General features: G+C 31.0%; 1 protein-coding gene across 1 annotated transcript; it reads right to left on the reverse strand.

Annotated features, from left to right (window-relative positions):
- Window positions 1-6,564: 6,564 nt before the first annotated feature.
- On the reverse strand, window positions 6,565-22,214 carry LOC114178413 (polyubiquitin-C). The gene is given in 4 exon segments (XM_028064288.1): window positions 6,565-7,756; window positions 13,244-14,182; window positions 20,493-21,515; window positions 22,091-22,214. Coding segments are annotated over 3 exon segments (2,880 nt in total). The 5' UTR covers window positions 22,091-22,214; the 3' UTR covers window positions 6,565-6,838.
- Window positions 22,215-22,296: the final 82 nt, after the last annotated feature.

The raw sequence follows: 22,296 nt of genomic DNA on the forward strand, positions 1-22,296 counted from the left end.
CAGGCCTGAAATACAATTGATAGAGAAGCTAATTGCCTAATGCATATCCTAACTGGACCAAGCTATGTTTTATCCTAGATCAGTAGACATCATCAAAATTGTTCTTCATTTATGGATGAAAGGCTCCCCCTTCCAACAATCTCCCCCTTTTTGATGATGTCCAAAACATGGACTGAGATAAGCCTACCTGTAGCACATTAAGCAAACAACAACAGCAGTACACAGTACAGGCACACAAGGCAAACAACAGCATAGGCATATAACAGATATCACTTTCATTTTATGCTCCCCCTATCAGTATAGCCTATCAATGCAGTGGCAAAATAATTCGCCCCCTTTTTGGACAGTAGCAAAAAGACATATTCAAGATGGGATAGAAAAACAACTAAACAGCGCAGCAAAGGAAAAGATGCAGCAGTAGATAATGCATAACAACCAGGATAATAACTTTGCATAGCATCCAGAGTAAGCGTAGTATATAACACATTATAGTCCCAACCAAAATATTTTTAGGCTAAGGTAGCTATGATGCTAGGATAACTACAACAAGGAAACACACACCCTGCTAGGACTACTAAGATCCTAAGGTCAAGAGCTACAGACTGAAGCTATGAAGGATGGTACGCAAAAGGGAGGTGTGTGTGGGTAGAAGGCTAAGCTATTCGTCGTCAGTGACATCCTCAAATTGCTCACTCTCACTACCTTCTGCAGTGTCCACAGCAGCTTCAGAAGTATGTGAGGCACGACCAGTGTTGAGTTGCGCCAACCACAAAGGGATCTGAATTGATTAATGTGTTTTTACTAATTTGAGATGAATCTTGGAAGGATCTTTAGGTTTTAAAGCTCAATTAATCAATTACACAGTTTTGGGTTAATGGACTGTTTAAATCAATCAAGAAGATTTAAAAGAGAGAAGAGGAATCAAGACACACAATTTATACTGGTTCGATTCAAGGCGAATCTACATCCAGTCTTCTCCTAAGTAATACACTTAGGAAGAGTCCACTAAGCAGAAAGGTTCCAAGAATTACAAGCACACCTATGTAATTCTAACCCCAAAACCCAAGAACTTGATTCAACAATCAAGAACTTCCCCTAGGAGCAATGCATCCACACAATTGCACCTAGGTCCACACTTCAAACACTGAAGCTACTGTAATCAGAAATACAGAAAGCAAAACAAGAAACGAAAACACCTAAGTTGTGCAGATTTGACTTGATGCTCCTTGAATCAAGCAAGATCCATCATAGTAGAATCAACCATCAATTCTTCTTGGATCTGTACTTGAGTTATTGCAGAATCTTCTGAAGCTTTTCTGTCTCTCAGTTGGCTCTATCTCAGATGAAGACTGCGTAATCTCCCTAAAATTTCAGACCCAAAACAGATTCCAAAACAGCTTTTATACAAAGGTTTTTGCTGTCACTAATTCAATTAGCAATTTACCTAATCGATTATCGTGAGTATGTTTTCACTTACTTTGTACAATACTCACAGTTAATCCATTAGTTAAAGAACTAATCATATGCAGAATTACACAGCAGGCCTGAAATACAATTGATAGAGAAGCTAATTGCCTAATGCATATCCTAACTGGACCAAGCTATGTTTTATCCTAGATCAGTAGACATCATCAAAATTGTTCTTCATTTATGGATGAAAGGCTCCCCCTTCCAACAATCTCCCCCTTTTTGATGATGTCCAAAACATGGACTGAGATAAGCCTACCTGTAGCACATTAAGCAAACAACAACAGCAGTACACAGTACAGGCACACAAGGCAAACAACAGCATAGGCATATAACAGATATCACTTTCATTTTATGCTCCCCCTATCAGTATAGCCTATCAATGCAGTGGCAAAATAATTCGCCCCCTTTTTGGACAGTAGCAAAAAGACATATTCAAGATGGGATAGAAAAACAACTAAACAGCGCAGCAAAGGAAAAGATGCAGCAGTAGATAATGCATAACAACCAGGATAATAACTTTGCATAGCATCCAGAGTAAGCGTAGTATATAACACATTATAGTCCCAACCAAAATATTTTTAGGCTAAGGTAGCTATGATGCTAGGATAACTACAACAAGGAAACACACACCCTGCTAGGACTACTAAGATCCTAAGGTCAAGAGCTACAGACTGAAGCTATGAAGGATGGTACGCAAAAGGGAGGTGTGTGTGGGTAGAAGGCTAAGCTATTCGTCGTCAGTGACATCCTCAAATTGCTCACTCTCACTACCTTCTGCAGTGTCCACAGCAGCTTCAGAAGTATGTGAGGCACGACCAGTGTTGAGTTGCACCAACCACAAAGGGATCTGAATTGATTAATGTGTTTTTACTAATTTGAGATGAATCTTGGAAGGATCTTTAGGTTTTAAAGCTCAATTAATCAATTACACAGTTTTGGGTTAATGGACTGTTTAAATCAATCAAGAAGATTTAAAAGAGAGAAGAGGAATCAAGACACACAATTTATACTGGTTCGATTCAAGGCGAATCTACATCCAGTCTTCTCCTAAGTAATACACTTAGGAAGAGTCCACTAAGCAGAAAGGTTCCAAGAATTACAAGCACACCTATGTAATTCTAACCCCAAAACCCAAGAACTTGATTCAACAATCAAGAACTTCCCCTAGGAGCAATGCATCCACACAATTGCACCTAGGTCCACACTTCAAACACTGAAGCTACTGTAATCAGAAATACAGAAAGCAAAACAAGAAACGAAAACACCTAAGTTGTGCAGATTTGACTTGATGCTCCTTGAATCAAGCAAGATCCATCATAGTAGAATCAACCATCAATTCTTCTTGGATCTGTACTTGAGTTATTGCAGAATCTTCTGAAGCTTTTCTGTCTCTCAGTTGGCTCTATCTCAGATGAAGACTGCGTAATCTCCCTAAAATTTCAGACCCAAAACAGATTCCAAAACAGCTTTTATACAAAGGTTTTTGCTGTCACTAATTCAATTAGCAATTTACCTAATCGATTATCGTGAGTATGTTTTCACTTACTTTGTACAATACTCACAGCTAATCCATTAGTTAAAGAACTAATCATATGCAGAATTACACAGTAGGCCTGAAATACAATTGATAAAGAGAAGCTAATTGCCTAATGCATATTCTAACTGGACCAAGCTATGTTTTATCCTAAATCAGTAGACATCATCAAAATTGTTCTTCATTTATGGATGAAAGGCTCCCCCTTCCAATACTTTTAATCTAAACATTTATTTCTTTTAAAAGTTGATCCTAAATATAATTGAAATTAAATTGTGTATTAATAGAAATATTTATTTTTTTCTAAAAATATAAAAATGAAAAGAAATTCAAGACATAAATTACCATTTAAAAAAATAATCTTTATAAAAATAAACTTAATTTTATAAGTGTAAATTAAAACATAAATTTATAAAATTAAATCATAGACATGTTCAATTGCTAATATTTTTCCATCAATAAATTTATTATAAATAACAAATAGTCATAAAATTAAATTTTAATTAATTTAGATTAAATCTTTGATCATAATAAATAAATAAATTCATAAAATCAAATTCTAAGCAACTTAAATTATAAATATTTATCTTAACCATTCTTTTCAAATTTTCAAATAAAATAAAATATATGATAAATTTCATTGACAAATAAATATTATATTAATAATTATCAACGACTATAAATCGATTGATCAATATATTGATAGCTACTGATATAAAAATTTATTAATAATTCTTTATTAATGTAATTATTGACAAATTTTAACCGAAGTAAAATATCATAGTTAAGACATCATGTTTATTTATTTTTTTCCACCGTTTTCTTCCTTCAACTGTTCTCTTTCGCTGTTACCGACAATATTACATTTGTCGCCTCCATTGCTACACTATTATTGCACCATTGTCATATTGTTGTCGTCCATTTACCGTTTTTAGCTTCTCTTCTACTACCTCCTTATATTGTCTTTCTTCTTTTTCTTTTCACTTTCCTTTTTCTTTTTCACTTAATTTGTTATAAATAAATTATTAAAATTATTAAAAATTTGATATTTATTATACTAACAGATTCACGAACCGAAAAACATCAATAATAAAAGTTCTAAATATTAACAAATTTACTAACAATTTTTTTAAAAATCTTATTATGGTAAAAGTTTAGAGGCAAATGTAGAAAAATTTAATTAACACTGACAAATTTAAAAGAAAAATAATTGCCAACAAGTGTTATACAGAATGATCAAGAAAATTTTGATAATACTTTTTAGTGATGATTTATTAATAAAGAATTTTATCAAGGAATCATGAATTATCGATAAATTTTATTAATAAATCCTTAAAGAATTTTCTGTTGATAACTAAAATTCTAATTTACTTTACCAATAAATTATAATTAATGAATATTTTATCTATAATTAAAATTTTAAAATTTATCAATAATTTAATTTTGCTAACAAATTTATTTTTAATTTAATATTTATGAATAAAATTCGTAACGAATAAGAATTATTATTGTAAATAGACCACAAGTAATGAATAAGATATTTTTAATACCCATATATTAACGAAACGAATATAGATATTATATTATTCGTACACATATATATATATATATATATATATATATATATATATATATTTTTGTACCTATTATACTTTAATTTAAATTAAAAATAAAATAAAAAAGATATGATTAAAATATTAACATATTAATTTTAAATAAGTTATTTTTATCAATTAATTTTAAAAAAAAATCATTTCTATCAATTTAAATGGATTATTTGAATTTTATTTATAATTTATAACCGATATATATTATATATTTGAATCTACAAAAATCATTTCTATCAATTTAAATGGGTTATTTGAATTTTATTTATAATTTATAACCGATATATATTATATATTTGAATCTACAATTACAATTAAATATATCGTTGAACACTTATTTTTATTTTATTTTTTTAAAATATTTGTGGATATTTATGAATATCCATGAATATTAAAAAATTATATAAGTACATGTATAGCGGATACTCAACGGATACATAATAGATATATATAAATACATAACATATATTTATCAGCAGATAAGATATAAGAGAGCAGATAAGATATGGGAGAGCTACTACTCTACCTGCTCCATTGATATCCCTAGGGATAAGATATAAGAAAACAGAGGAGAGCTACTACTCTACTTGCTTCATTGATATTCTTACTAAGAGTGTTATTTTTTTTTATAGAAAGTAGTTTATGTCGTTTAGTTTGTAGGTAAAAAAAGCTTTGTAAATGTTATATAATTTCGTTTGAACCATATCCCAATACATAATGTTAAACATAAAATCGATATTATCGCTGGAAATCTGATTAACATCCAACAAATGCTTTAGAGAAAATATTAGTTCACAACTTAACTGCATGAAACTCTAATCATAAATAAGATTAAAAATATGATGAAAGTTTCATTAAAATGTAAATAATATGAAAACCATTTATAAGTCTAATATTAACATGTTTAATTGTGTCCAAAAACATATAACATACTATTGAGTATGCAACATGATACGAAGAATTTAAGAATTTTGGAAATTCTAACTATTCTTTTATTCTTCAGTTGATCAAGGCTTAGAATTAACACCACTGATCTAATCAACTTTGTACCAAGAATTTATTGTTGAATCTTGTAAAATCTTAAAACATTTGTTATACTAGTTCAGGGGTGAATTATTTGTTATTCTTATTGTTATCTTCATAGTTATTTATTGATACACTTGTGTTGTTTTAATTTGTGGGTGAAGTAAGGTGAATTGTTTGTTATTCTGATTGTTATCTTCATAGTTGTTATATACTAATTCACTAGTTTTTGAATTTGAGGGTGAAGTATCAGTACCTTAGATGACATTGTTGATATGCCAAGCCGGGATACCATATTTTTGAAGTAACATTTTATGATTCATTCTATAACAGTACTGCACTACTTTCAATGATTTTAATTTATTCCTCCTCCTTCAAGTCTCGAGCTGTTTCTAGACGTTCCTATCATCTCCGACTTTTTGTCCTCCAGGTAAGTTGTCTTAGGAGCTAAACTGTTAATACTTGGAACGAACATGTTCCACAAGAAGTACCTGCATCTTGGTCGGAGTGTAGATTTCTACAAATCCTTTCAGAAAACAACACATCCCTGTACCTAGCCACAATCTTCATTGAATCACAGATGCATTTCACGCTGCATGAGCAATCTGAAATGGGTCTAAAACATTCCATTTCTTCCCAAACAATTCCCTTTGCACAATCTCTCTTAAATCTTCACAGATATCTCTGGTGAATTTTGGAAAATCCAAGCATTGAAGATCATGTAATTCAAAACAGAACCATCACGTTACAACTCTCCCACGCATCAAAGAGAGGATCATCTTATTAATAGGCAAGAGTTTACATGAAAGAAAAGCAAGAATATAAAACAAAGGTAAAAGGAAATAAATGGCCGCAGCAGAAATATGGTTCGGGCGAAAGGTCATACATAAGAGGCAATAAAACAAACAGAAAACGGCCCAAGCTGGATGCTTATTCAGAGCAACAAATCACATAATATAAATACACATATATAGTATATATAAGAAAAATATTACACATATACATACATAAAAAAAGCTATTTTGTAATAGTTATATAGTTAACAAACAATAGCGATGATACTAGTCTTTCAATCTTTTGTTGAATTACAAACATATACTAGTCTTCGAACATAAGAAAAGCACCCAACCGAGAACTGCAGCACACGATTTCAATTGACACTGGACACAATAGATAGCTGGACATAATAGACACGAAGCTTAGCTTAGAAACCACCGCGAAGGCGAAGGACAAGGTGCAGGGTAGATTCCTTCTGAATATTGTAGTCTGCCAAGGTACGACCATCTTCCAATTGCTTCCCGGCAAAGATAAGCCTCTGTTGATCAGGTGGGATTCCCTCCTTGTCCTGAATCTTTGCTTTCACATTATCAATTGTATCAGAGCTCTCCACCTCCAAGGTAATGGTCTTCCCTGTCAGAGTCTTCACAAATATTTGCATACCCCCACGAAGCCTTAACACCAAATGAAGAGTGGATTCCTTCTGGATGTTATAATCAGCAAGTGTACGCCCATCTTCCAGCTGCTTCCCAGCAAAGATAAGCCTTTGCTGGTCTGGTGGAATACCCTCTTTGTCCTGTATCTTTGCCTTTACATTGTCAATGGTATCAGAACTTTCAACCTCCAAAGTAATAGTTTTTCCCGTCAGAGTCTTGACAAAAATTTGCATGCCACCACGAAGCCTCAAAACCAAGTGCAGGGTAGATTCTTTCTGGATGTTATAATCCGCAAGGGTTCTTCCATCTTCAAGCTGTTTCCCGGCAAAGATAAGCCTCTGCTGGTCTGGGGGAATACCCTCCTTATCCTGAATCTTGGCTTTAACATTATCAATGGTATCTGAACTCTCCACCTCCAAGGTAATAGTTTTCCCGGTCAAAGTCTTCACAAAGATTTGCATGCCACCCCTCAAACGAAGCACCAAGTGGAGCGTGGACTCCTTTTGAATGTTGTAATCAGCAAGGGTTCTTCCGTCCTCAAGTTGTTTACCAGCGAAAATCAACCTCTGCTGATCCGGAGGGATACCTTCTTTGTCCTGGATCTTAGCCTTCACATTATCAATGGTATCAGAGGATTCCACCTCCAGGGTGATAGTTTTTCCGGTCAAAGTTTTCACGAAGATTTGCATCTGTACAATCGGAAACTAAATCATCAAAACAGTGACATAAATAGGCAATTCAATCAAACGACAAACCCTAATTCCTCCAGAATATACATAAAACAATTAAACCACATATCTAATCCCTAAAAAATATATGAAAAAATAATTTAAAACACCTTCTAACTATAATTTGGTATAAATGCAACACACGCAACAATTCGATAGCAGAATCCAATTGACAGCTCTATCAACACAATTAAAAGAAACAAAAAGATCGGTACGAGAATACGATAATTACCGAAAAACTAAGCTTAAGACAAGAATGGAAGAGAAATAAGAAACGAACCTTGAAAGAAAGAGAGAAAGACCAAAATATCAAGAAACTGCGAGATTGGGAAATTAGGGCTGAAAGATTGAGAATTGCAATGGATATATGGAAGGTGGGAATGGTGAGTCGTATTTATAGGTTGGACGCGAAGACTCTTGACAAAAATATCAATAAAGTTTCGAATAAATGTTTGCCACGTGTATGGCGTGTTGGCTGACACGGCACGATAAGCATTACAAACGCAACGGATTACGTTCTCTCTACAATGCTCTGGCAAATTCTATATTTTGCTTGTAACATCGTTAACCACACATGCTTGACTCTTAACTTAGTATCTTCTTCCTTTCAAACTACTCGAAACACGTGTTTACACCTTTTTTATTATAATAAAAAATAAAAGATAAATTTATCATAATCATCAAAATAATAATAATAATATTACTAAATTTATACAATAAATAATTTATAATTTTACATTGTATAACTAGTCAGATGGTACTCAATTTCATTCAAATGTATCCATTTCATATTCCTTTTTAAAATGTGTCAATCCGATCCTAATTTTTCTAAAAAATATCTCAATTAAGTTTCTTTCACCAAATATTATTAATATCGTTAACGGTATGGATATTTAAAATGACTTATAAAATTAAGTATTAATATTTATATTAAAAGTTAGTGGTAAAAGTCATCAATAGAGTTTAAGCATTGATACATGAATAAAGTTTTCAATTGACATCTTTTGAAAGCTAATGGCAGATCTATATGGGGGCAGGAAGGGACCCCGGCCCCCCAAAATTTTCTTTTTTTTTTTTCAGTTTATATATATATATATATTATATATAAACTGTAGGTAATGCATATTATAAATTAATAAAAATTACATTTTTTATTTTTTATTTTATATTTATTTTATTTAAACATAACATTTAATATAAATACATAATAAAACATAAAATTAAATATAATAAAAAATAAAAATATTCAGGTTTAATTTTTTTTTGTTCTTGTTTTTATTTAAAAATTGATACTAGGATTAGGTTAATTACACCAATAAAGTAAATTATTCATATTAAGAATCTCAATTTTAATGAAAAGATCATTGATTTGGTTCGAGAAATTTAACGAAATTTATCCTAAAAGACCGAATTACATCAGTTTTTCAAAAATCGGAACCAAATTGAGATCAAAAAAACATTAGAGGACCAACTTAACATTTTTAAAGGAAAGCATGAATCAAAAGAGTAATTAAACCAAATATTTATTGAAATAATTTTTATTTTCCTTTTCATTGTCTTTTTAGTTTTTCACAAATTGTAATAATCTCTCACTCTCATATGTCTTTTTTTTTGTTTTTAAAGATAAAAAATTAGACATAAACTCATTATATTTCTCATTTATCTTCTTCCTTTCTCGTCCCTTGTCTTAATTGATAATGAAAACATTATTTTTTTTATCTCATGAGCTTTTTGTATATTCATTTTTTTTATGAATATAGAAAAAATAATAATGTATTGTGTATTAATAATAATGAATATATTTTTGTTTTAATAATTACATGCGTTAATTTTTTATTAGATTATGATCAATTATTTTTTAGTATTGTTTACAAAAAAGGTATATTGATAAAGAATGGAAGAATAAATGAATCGTTTAAGGGTGATGAAAAGGAAATTATTGACTAAAACAAGATAGATTCTACCTCTTCACATATGTTGAAGTATTATACTAATAAGTCATTTTTTGAAGCATTATACTACTTATCGAATCTAATAATCTCAAAATTATATTACTTTGGCCCCTCCAACACTTTTCGTCAAGATCTGCCACTTCAATAAAAAATATATAAATTTTTAAAATAGTTGTTAAATATGAAATTACAAAAAAAAAAATATGAATATAAAAAAAATAAAATACCTGTTAAAGATAAAATAGATTTTTAAAATAACAATTAAAGATAAATAATTTATAAAATAAATAATTTTTAAAATAATAATTAAATTTAAAATTAGAAAAACGAAATGCAAAAACAAAGACAGTATTATTTTTATACATTGTTATAGATAGTTAATTGAGTTAAAAAAATTGTACTTTTTTAATGTAAAGTGATAAAATTAATAATATTAATAAGAATAAAATTAATAATAGATTATACTAAAAATGGTTACAAAAAAAAATTATGTTTATATGTACCGTTATAGATATGTATAAAATCAAATTATCAAAGAAAAGAATATGTTTGTATTTACCGTCGATTAAAACGCAATAGTTATTAAAATAATTGACGGTTTAAATTAGTTGTTTTTTTTATTTTATAATTATAATATGAAAATACTTAGTAAAAATACTATACAACAGCTTATCATCACCCTTCTCGCATCTTATTTATTTTTCATTCATAACAAGCCATTTAAGAGATTGATGAATTTATTTGAAATCAGTCCATCACTTTATTAGGATGTAAAAACAATTTACACTGAGATATATGTTAATAAGACCTGCAATCAATAAAGAATAGATATCGTAAACAGATATCACAGCTTATAATTTTTATATTTGTCTGTGGCTCATAAGTATTCATGAGTAAAATCTACATCGAATAATTAATATTCACTAATATTTATTATCCGTAAATATTTTAATACTCATTTCTAAATAGATTAAGAGTATTATATTATATGTATCCATTACCTGAATAAAAAATTAAAATTAAAATTAATTTATATTTTATTAAGTTAAATTTAATTAAAATTTAATATTTATTTTATTGGATAATATTTAATTAAAATTTAATTTAATTTATATTTTTTTCATATTTTTTGTAATTTTATTTAAATTTCAGTTTAAAAAGTTATAAAATATATATTTTTTAAATATTCATGGTATCTAGAATATCCATAAATTTTAAAAAACTTATGATATTTTATAAAAAGTACCCATGGATAATGAGAAGGACAATAAGTAAATTAAAACTTTTTGTTAGGAATTGAATTACAAATAGACAATATCTACAAATAGACAATATCTACGCCCATCTAATCCATTGCTATTCTATGCCTACTTATTAATAGAACCAATATGATACCATAATATCAATATCCTTATCCACATATACTCTACTCGTTCTATCCTAATTTAAAGAAAAACATGATTAAAATATCAAATTTTTAGATTATCTTTTATCAATTAGTTTAAAAATATAATATCTTATCTTTTGTAAATATTCATACAATATTATTTAAATAAATTATTTAAAATTTGTTTAAAATCTATAAATATTATACATTATATTTTATTTAAATTTATAATTAAAATATGATATTAAATATTTTTTTAAAATATTTATAAATATTCAACATATATTAATGAATATTAAACAAATACATAAATATCCACACGGATATAAAAACAAGTACAAAATAAATATTCATCCACTTAATAAAATACGAAAAACTAGTACTTATATCGAATCCACTCCATTAACTTCTCTACTTCTTACATCTTGCCCAAAGAAAGTGTATGTTCCTTTCAATTTGACAAATGAAAATAAAATGAGATTTATGGAAAGGGAAGCACCGCCATATACCCTCCCTAAGTATGATGTCAAACTAGATCGATGAAATATTTTCCAAAATTTAAGATTCTATGAAAATCAAATAAAAAAAAGATGAACTCCACAAGAAAATGTCTAGAAACATGATCTTGGAAATTACTGAGAAATAAAAACTAAAAGGTTTGAGATATAAAATCTGAAAAAAAATAAGATAACACATAACAAGAAAATAAAAAATAAAAAATTTATCCTGAAAGACTTTTTATAGTCCTAATGAATCTTACGTGTTAATTCAAATACAATTACGTGGATGCATCCTATAACCTTTAAATAGGAGATGTATCAACTAAAAAACTACATTATTCATCATGAAGAGTTGAGAGAGAAGGAACTAATTAGAACAAATGCAGGCTGCGCTGAATTTATTTAATTGTGCTTAATATCTAAGTAAGGAAAAACTTCACTAAAAAGGAAACAAGTTTACATCTATATACAGACACTCACACTACGGAGACACTTCTACTATATTTATATAATTTTAGAAGAATAATCCATGAATTAAGAAAAACGTGTGTTATTATTTTAGGTAGGAAAGTTGGGCAATTATACTTGAGAGAAAAACTATAATTAGAGATTTTATTAAATAAAAAAGTTATTTTCATTTTTTAAAAAATAAAAATTACAAAATTAAAAGGACATATCTTATATCTTATTTTTGTATTATAAAAAAGTATGATTTAATTTCTATCATCACTAAAAAATAGAAAATTCATTACCAAAATTAATATTAAAATAGATATTTTTAATACTAAATTTAGTAGTAAATAATAATGAATAAGGCAACCTAACTCAGTTCCATACTTAAAATGATTGATTTATCCAATGCTAGTTTGGTAGCATTCAAAATAAACCACGATTCATAAAAAAATCATCGAAAAACTGAGGCGACTTACCTTAAAATTTTATTTACAGTGTCAAGAATTCAATTTTTTGACTCGATTTAACTTTATTTTAAACTCGATTAAACTTTACTTTTAACTTTGTTAACAGTATATCTCTAATTTGAATAGAATGCACTCAACAATACTTCTAGAATAGCTTAATTTTAAACCGTTCAAATTCAGAACAAAGTAAAATAGAAGATTTTGTTCAAGTTTAATGTGATTTAGCTATCAGAAGTTTAATGCAATTCAATGGTTTTGAACCGTCCCTAATGTTATACAAGGATTTATCCGCAACACAAGACAACACCAACAGCAAGCAAAGTTTAACAATCCTTGCGATTAAAACATTCGAGACAACCTACATCATATGGACTAAAAGAATAATCAATATGGTTCTTCCTTCTTTCTAGGTACCAAGATGGCAGAAAGTTATGACATAAGATCCTCCAAGAGCCTAGTTCTCAATATTTATTTCTACCCTTATATCAAATTTAGTTCCTAGAAAAAATAATCTACTTAATAAAAATTCAAGAATGAAAGAGTGATGCAAATTTCTAAAAGTAATTTGTGAAACGAGAAAGATATTTTTTATTTGATTTAAAGAACACACGAGTTCAGGGGATCATTTTGAAAACATAACAGCAGTACATACATACACAATCTGGTGATCAAGAGTACAAGGAAACAACAGTTGGTGAAAAGTGAAAAAGTTAGAAGCCACCGCGAAGGCGAAGGACAAGGTGGAGGGTGGATTCCTTCTGAATGTTGTAGTCTGCCAAGGTGCGACCATCTTCCAATTGTTTCCCAGCAAAAATAAGCCTCTGCTGATCTGGTGGAATGCCCTCCTTGTCTTGAATCTTTGCTTTCACATTATCAATTGTATCAGAGCTCTCCACCTCCAAGGTAATGGTCTTTCCTGTCAGAGTCTTCACAAATATCTGCATTCCACCACGAAGCCTCAACACCAGGTGCAGAGTAGATTCCTTCTGGATGTTATAATCAGCAAGGGTTCGCCCATCTTCCAGCTGCTTCCCAGCAAAGATAAGCCTTTGCTGGTCTGGTGGAATACCCTCTTTGTCCTGGATCTTTGCCTTTACATTATCAATGGTATCAGAACTTTCAACCTCCAAAGTAATGGTCTTTCCTGTCAACGTCTTTACAAAAATTTGCATTCCACCACGAAGCCTCAAAACCAAGTGCAGGGTAGATTCTTTCTGGATGTTATAATCCGCAAGTGTTCTTCCATCTTCAAGCTGTTTCCCGGCAAAGATAAGCCTCTGCTGGTCTGGGGGAATACCCTCCTTATCCTGAATCTTGGCTTTAACATTATCAATGGTATCTGAACTCTCCACCTCCAAGGTAATAGTTTTCCCGGTCAAAGTCTTCACAAAGATTTGCATGCCACCCCTCAAACGAAGCACCAAGTGGAGCGTGGACTCCTTTTGAATGTTGTAATCAGCAAGGGTTCTTCCGTCCTCAAGTTGTTTACCAGCGAAAATCAGCCTCTGCTGATCCGGGGGGATACCTTCTTTGTCCTGGATCTTAGCCTTCACATTATCAATGGTATCAGAGGATTCCACCTCCAGGGTGATAGTTTTTCCGGTCAAAGTTTTCACGAAGATTTGCATCTGTACAATCGAAAACTAAATCATCAAAAACAGTGACATAAATAGACAATTCAATCAAATCGCAAACCCTAATTCCTCCAAGATATACATGGAACAATTAAGCCACAAACCTAACTGCTAAAAAATAAATGGAAAAATAATTTAAACTTCTTCTAACCAAAAATCGGTATAAATGCCAACACATGCAGCAATTCGATGGCAGAATCTAAAAAGACAACTCTATCAACACAATTAAAAGAAACAAAAGGATCGGTACGAGAATACGATACTTACTAAAAGACATGGCTAAAACGAAAAACTGAACCTAAGATAAGAATAGGAGAGAAGTAAGAGACATACCTTGAAAGAAAAGAGAGAAAGACAAAAAGATCAAGAAACTGCTAGAATGGGGATTTAGGGCTAAGAGACTGAGAATTGCAATGATCGATGAATGAGGGATGGGAATGGTGAGTCATATTTATAGGTTGGACGCGATGACTCTTGAGAAAAATATCTATAAAATAGGGAATAAAAATTTGCCACGTGTATGACGTGTTTACTGACACGACACGATAAGCATTACAAATGCAACGGATTACGTTACCATACATGCTATCTTGACTCTTAAATTAGTATCTTCTTTCCTTAAAATCCTTAAAATAACTCCTCGAAAATGTTTTCACACCTTATTCTTACTATAATAAAAAATTAAAGATAAATTTTATGATAATCATTAAAATAATAATAATAATAATACTAAATTTATACAATAAATAATTTTGATAACTTTATCAATATATAATTTTTGTATTATAAATAGTTAATTGAGTTTAAAAAACTTTATAAATTTGTTAATGTAAAGTAATAAAATAAATTATATTAATAAGAATAAAATTAATAATAAATTGCATATACTATAAATGGTTACAAAGAGAAATTCTGTTTATTTACTTTATAGATATGTATAAAATAAAATTGTCAAAGAAAAAAAAAGTTTGTATTTACTGTTGATTAAAACGGAATAGTTATAAAATTAATTGAGGATTTAAATTATTTGTTTCTTTTTATTTTATAATTGTAACATATAAAATACATAGTAAAAATGCTATACAACAACTTATCATCACCCTTTTTCTCTTTTTATTTATTTTTCATTCATAACTAGGCCATTTAAGAGATTGATAAGTTTATTATTTGAAATTAATCCATCACTTCTTACATCTCACCCAAAGAAAGTGTAAGTGATTTATATAGAAATGAATAAAAAGGTCCTGATTCAGAAAATAAAATGAGATTTTTGGAAAAGGAAGCATCACCATATACCCTCCCAAGTATGATGTCAATCTAAATCGATGAGATATTTTCCAAATTTTAGGATTATATGAAATCAAATAAAAAAGAGGTGAACCCTCTAACTCAGTTCCAAAGTTAATAATGATTAATTTATCCAATGCTAGTTTGATAGCATTCAAAATAAACCATGTTCCATAAAAATTCATCGGACTTACCTACAAACTTTATTTACAGTGTACAAAATTCAAATTTTTAAACTCGATTCAACTTTACTTTAAAATTTGTTAAAAGGAATACAATGTACTCAACGATATGTAAATTCAGAAAGCCCAAAATCCTCAAGAAATTAAAAACACAAAAACCCTAGCTAAAATCGGAAAATATGCTAATGGATAATGATATTTTGCAGATTTCAGAATCGAAAAGCAATTGCATGAATCTAGATTCAAAGATGATAAAACCAGTAAGCATAGATCAAACATTCCCAATTGAAAACATTGGATCGAGAGTACGATGATTAAGAATCCCGAGGCAAAATCAATCGATTGAAACTAATCCATCAGGGTGAGGAAAAAGATGAAAAATAACTAATATTGAACAATTTATACTCTTAACCATCAAAAAGAACTAATATGTGTATTTGTTTTACTGTGTATCGTTCTTAGTTATATTATCACTAATATTTTATTAAATTTGTCAAAATCTCTCTCACACGCAAATACGCATATATAAAAAAAAATTCTCATTACGAGAATTAAACATACATATCTATTTATAATATTTAGACAATTAAACATTTTTCACTCTATCAATGTTTAACATTCTCACTTAAAAGTATTCTTTATATTTTTTTTTCATGTTACACACATAGTTGAAAACTACAAAAATAACAAAAACAAAACAAGTTATCACATTCTTTCATATCACATTTTTAACAATTACACCCCATTATTCAAATTATACATTTATCACTATTAACAATTTATCTTATTTTTGAAAAACTCGTGAAATGGACTCAAATTATACCCTTATCTTATTAGCTTGAAAATCTGTTTCATTTATCACTTAACCTTATACACTTTTAACTAACAAACAACGCATCTAATTTAAAACTTCACTCATACGAACTATAATTGAATATATATATATATATATATATATATATATATATATATATATATATATATATATATATATATATTATGCATTAAAATACGAATTATATAGTTTAATATCCGTTTTATTCACACATTACTAATTATTATTATCTGTAAGGAATATTAATGTAAGTTTGTAATATTTTATTGTACAGACGTAGTTTTAAAACAGTTTCAAAAAAAATGTAATTTGATAATTTGGTAACATTTTGTTATAAAGTGCTCATTTGTATTAGTAATTTTTTTGGTTATTGTAGATAAAAGAAAAAACAGAATGAACACTTATGCAGATGTTTTTTTCTTTCTAAAATTAGAAATTTTAAAGAACACTTATGATAAAATAGAACAACAATTTTTCTAAAAGTACCATATGTATGTTTTTTATTAGGTTCTTACTTGATTATATAACATGGATAACATTTTTTTTGTACAATTGATAATTTATTAAAGACATCATATTTTTATCATATATATCAGCACTTATTGTTCATTGTAAGCCTCATTTCTTTTCAGCTCTTACGAGTTTGGGCCTGGCCTTTTCGCAGACCCAAGACCAGCCCCTGGAAAGGACCCAACCCCTGCCTAGCTCTCACACTCTCACTTTTCACCTTTTCAGAAAAACCAGTTCCTCTTCCATCTCTCTCTGCTGAGACTTGAGAACTTTGCTAGGGCACAGTGGACTTTCTCCTTGAGATAGCTGGAATCCTTTCGTTTTCAAGTAAGTAACTCTTAGGGTCTCCTAGCATTTTCCCTTTTATTCCTCACTGTTTGGATACATGGGTTGGCGTAGGGTTTAACTTTATGCCATGTGTTGTCCCAGTTTTCGTGCTACAGCTCGCTACTGTAGTTCCTGAAGCTGTAGTCCTCCTTAGTTGTGGACTTGTTTCTTTTAGCGTCCAAAAAGGTATGGGAAGCTAAGGTTTCGTTTCTTTTTAGTATTTTTGCTTATTTCTGGACTGTATTGTGCCAGTAAAGCTTGAAAGTTGTTGTTGAGTGTATGGAAATGATTTATGCGTGTTTATGTTTGGTTGAGCGAGATGTGCATGTGCCAACAGGTGAGAAACCTGCTAATCTCGCCCAAGCGAGTGACTCTCGCCTAAGCGAGAGTAGCAGGGTCTCGCCTTGGATTTCATCTCGAGTTGCCGCCTAGGCGACCTATGTTATTTTTTAGCGAGACGTTGTCGCCTGAGCGAGAACTCGCATAAAATCCTGCAGTGGCCACTGTTGAACTCTCGCCTAGATGAGAAGGGGTCGCTTGAGCGAGAGTAACCCTTACGCCTGGGCAAGGACCTTCAGTTTGGGCGAGAATTCTTGACAGGGACTATTGTGTTGGCTGATGTGACTCCATATTGTGTTAATTATTTTCTTTGCTCATAGTATGTGGCCATGCTTAGTATGTATGCTTGAATGGGACTGGAATGAAAGTGTTGTTGTGTAATAAGCTATGATTTCATTTGATCGAACATTGGGATGCATGTGATAAGTATGTAATGTGAAACATGATATGCTTGCTGGTGGAATTTCATGAGAATTGGGTAATGGATAGGCATGTGAAATGTATTGGTGAGGAAGTTTCATGGGAAAGCCCTAGTGATATATATATATATATATATATATATATATATATATATATATATATATATATGCATGCCTAGTGTATACCTTAATATAGGAGATGTCTAGATAAAGGAGGGTATCCTGAACTCTAATAAGCATTCACGCTCACGTAGAGCAGAATGTGTTATGTGGTGAGAGTGGCAGGAGGTTCTTATTTTGAGACAGTTTGGGCCCGAGACAATAAAGGATTAACCCTGTGTGTGGTTGGATGATAACCCCTGCGTCTAAACTCTGCTTAGTTTAGAAACCAGCACAGGCGCATACTTCCTTTAGAATTCTATATCAAGTATATGATCCGGATATCGAGTCATAGTAATTGCATTTGATGGTCCTCACATGATTCTGAGTGTTTCCTAGTTACATGTTAATAGTTTGCTTTGCTTTGCCTTGTAAATGCTCTATAAATTGTTAAAGAATATTTTCACTCTAGCTTACCCTTTTATTTTGTTTATGTTTCTTTTTCTCTTTGCGATGATCACTTTTTCTCTTTGCGATGATCACCCTATTAGTGGGAACAAATGGAAAGCACTTTAAAGGTGGACCTGATGGTAACAGTGGTAAGGCGTAAAGGATCCTGTCACCTCTGACTCTTGGGGAGCATTTGATGTCACCTTCGTTACTATTATCAAAAAGTTACATTTAAAATACCCATTTAAAAAAGTTACAGTTCAAAAAAATTACACTTAAATAACCCTACCCATTAAAAAAATTACACTTAAATAACCACGTTACATAAAAAAACTAGTATATAATACTATCACAAAGTTTTCAAAAAATCACTCAAAATCTAGTTATTCCACACAAACAGGTCAAATTTTCTCATAATACTTTAATCATCAAACTAAACAAGTTGATATACAATTATTTCAACAAAAATATTAGAAAAACAGAAAAACTCTAGAAAATAACTTTTTCATATATATATATATATATATATATATATATATATATATTTGTATAACAAATTCAAAGCTTAAAAAAATAATGGATGAAGATAAAGAAAAATAATTCAATAATCTCATCTTACTACGGCTGTGTTCGCTTCCATGTATTTTCTGTTGCAACGTAAATGGAGAGATGGATCAGCGGTGATTTGCAGTGTTCGGTTGATATGATTTGCAGGCAGGTTTGTGAGAGGATTTGAAGGATCCATCGATTTTTTCATCCCGCTTATTTAGGTCAGATTTGAAGGGGAATTTTATAAAATGACCCATTTACCCACTCACAACACAGCTTGGAACGATTTTAGTGACACGAAACGGATCCAAAAGTTTCTCATGCAGCTTGGAACGATCCGGTGAAACTTGGAATTGATCCCAGAAATAGCAGATCTGATTCCCAAGCTTTGGAACAGATTCCTCCATTCATGAACTTCGTGCAACGTGCTGGATTTTTGTGCAACTTGTTGGATTGGCGCACAGGGAGAATAAAAAATACAAATTTATACAAATTGATTATTTATTTAAAGTTTACATTAAATAAAAAATTAAAAATTGATTAAACTCATACAAATACAAATGTATACTACTTATTACATAGGGGGACAAAATGGTAAATTCTCTTTTAAATATATTAAAACATTTTTTTAATCTATCATATCAATCAAATCACTCACTAACTCTCACAAATTTTATTACTAAATTCACTTATAATCACCTCTAAATCCCTTAAAAAAAACAACATACCTTTCACTCTCAAATTCACTTAAACCTATCCCTCAAATCCATCTTAGGAAGTGAACAAAGCCTACATATTCATAAAAGGGTGTGGGTATTTAGTTTAGAAAAAAAAAAAAAAAACAGAGGAAAGTGTACAAAATAATGAATAACATTATTACTTAGGTGTATTTTTGTCACAATAAGAAATCCTAATAAGAAATCCTATATTTTGAACTTTCTATATATGATAATGTAAATTATACTGTTAATCTTTTTATTTAAAGGACAAGGTAATTCAATGAATATTAAATTACATAAAAGAAATCATGAATAGCATTATTATTCATTGGTGTATTTTGAACTTTCGATAACAGCAAGTATCGCAATATAAACTTTGGACACCTATGGACATACACACGGTTCATTAAGGATCCAACAGTTTTCCTATATTCAAATTACTCGAGCTAGATTGGAAAAATAGAAAGTACTGTTATTATAAAGTAGAACAGTGCGCAGCAATAATTCAAATAAACCAGTTTCAGAACATACCAGCAGCACCTAAACATGCTGCAAAACAAGGGTACACAAATGACATTGATATTAAACACAACAAGAGGAAAACGTTCAAAGGCCACCACGAAGGCGAAGGACAAGGTGAAGGGTGGATTCTTTCTGAATATTGTAGTCTGCCAAGGTACGACCTTCTTCCAATTGCATTCCACCACGAAGCCTCAAAACCAGGTGCAGGGTAGATTCTTTCTGGATGTTGTAATCCGCAAGGGTCCTTCCATCTTCAAGCTGTTTCCCGGCAAAGATAAGCCTCTGCTGATCTGGGGGGATACCCTCCTTATCCTGAATCTTTGCTTTCACATTGTCAATTGTATCTGAACTCTCCACTTCCAAAGTTATGGTCTTTCCTGTCAACGTCTTTACAAAAATTTGCATTCCACCACGAAGCCTCAAAACCAGGTGCAGGGTAGATTCCTTCTGGATATTATAATCCGCAAGAGTTCTTCCATCTTCAAGCTGTTTCCCGGCGAAGATAAGCCTCTGCTGGTCTGGGGGAATACCCTCCTTATCCTGAATCTTGGCTTTCACATTATCAATGGTATCTGAACTCTCGACCTCAAGGGTAATGGTCTTCCCAGTCAAAGTCTTGACAAAGATTTGCATGCCACCCCTCAAACGAAGCACCAAGTGGAGCGTGGACTCCTTCTGAATATTGTAATCGGCAAGGGTCCTTCCATCCTCCAGTTGTTTACCAGCAAAAATAAGCCTCTGCTGATCCGGAGGGATGCCCTCTTTGTCTTGGATCTTGGCCTTGACATTATCAATGGTATCTGAACTCTCCACCTCCAAGGTTATGGTTTTTCCAGTTAAAGTCTTCACAAAAATCTGCATACCACCTCTTAATCGAAGCACCAAGTGGAGGGTGGACTCCTTCTGAATATTGTAATCGGCAAGGGTTCTCCCATCCTCGAGTTGTTTACCAGCAAAAATTAACCTTTGTTGATCCGGAGGGATACCCTCTTTGTCCTGGATCTTAGCCTTGACATTATCAATGGTGTCAGACGATTCTACTTCAAGGGTGATGGTCTTGCCAGTCAAAGTTTTCACAAAGATCTGCATCTGTTCAAACAGAAACTAAACCGTCAATAACATAGATATGCAGGCCTAGTTCAACCACAAACTCTAGCCTCAGATATGACGAAAGAGTTTGAATAATAAACTCATGATTATAAACCGAAGATGTATATGGGAAATTTGGCTAACAACAAACCGATTACAGAATCCATCAAACCACAAACTCCAGCCCCCATAAATGATTAAAAAATTTGAATCACAAAACCCTAAATTAAAAACCGATAAAGTATACGGGAAATTTTGCGTTAAATAAAGGGATTACAGTCTCAATCTGACCACAAACCATAGGTCCTTAAAAAGGATCAAACAAATTAAGTCACAAACCCTAATCAAGACCGAAAAAATATTGCATAAAACAAACGGATTAAAGAACAAGAAAAGGCGATATAATCAATTATGGTTCCACGACCAAAAAATCGACCAACAAAGATTAACACAGGTAAAAGATCGAGGCGTGGATATGATCAACGAGGAAGACCTAAAGTACAACTCAATAAACTGAGGCTAATCAGATTGCGATTTGATGAAAAAACTTAAAAAGGGAGAGAAGAGAAAGGTACCTTTAGAATTGAGACGGAAACTCGAATCGAGGAAAAAGAAGCAAAATAGGATTTTGAGATTGAGATTTGGGAATATAGCGTAGCTATGTATGCGGAGAAGGAGGACGAATGAGTAGTATTTATAACGTGGTTTCGCTGAATGAATGACCAAAATATCAATGGACTAACCAATAATAATATGCCACGTGTATGATTATCGGCAAGAT

Source organism: Vigna unguiculata, chromosome 3 (genome assembly GCF_004118075.2).
Source record: "Vigna unguiculata cultivar IT97K-499-35 chromosome 3, ASM411807v1, whole genome shotgun sequence".
Taxonomy (NCBI): domain Eukaryota; kingdom Viridiplantae; phylum Streptophyta; class Magnoliopsida; order Fabales; family Fabaceae; genus Vigna; species Vigna unguiculata.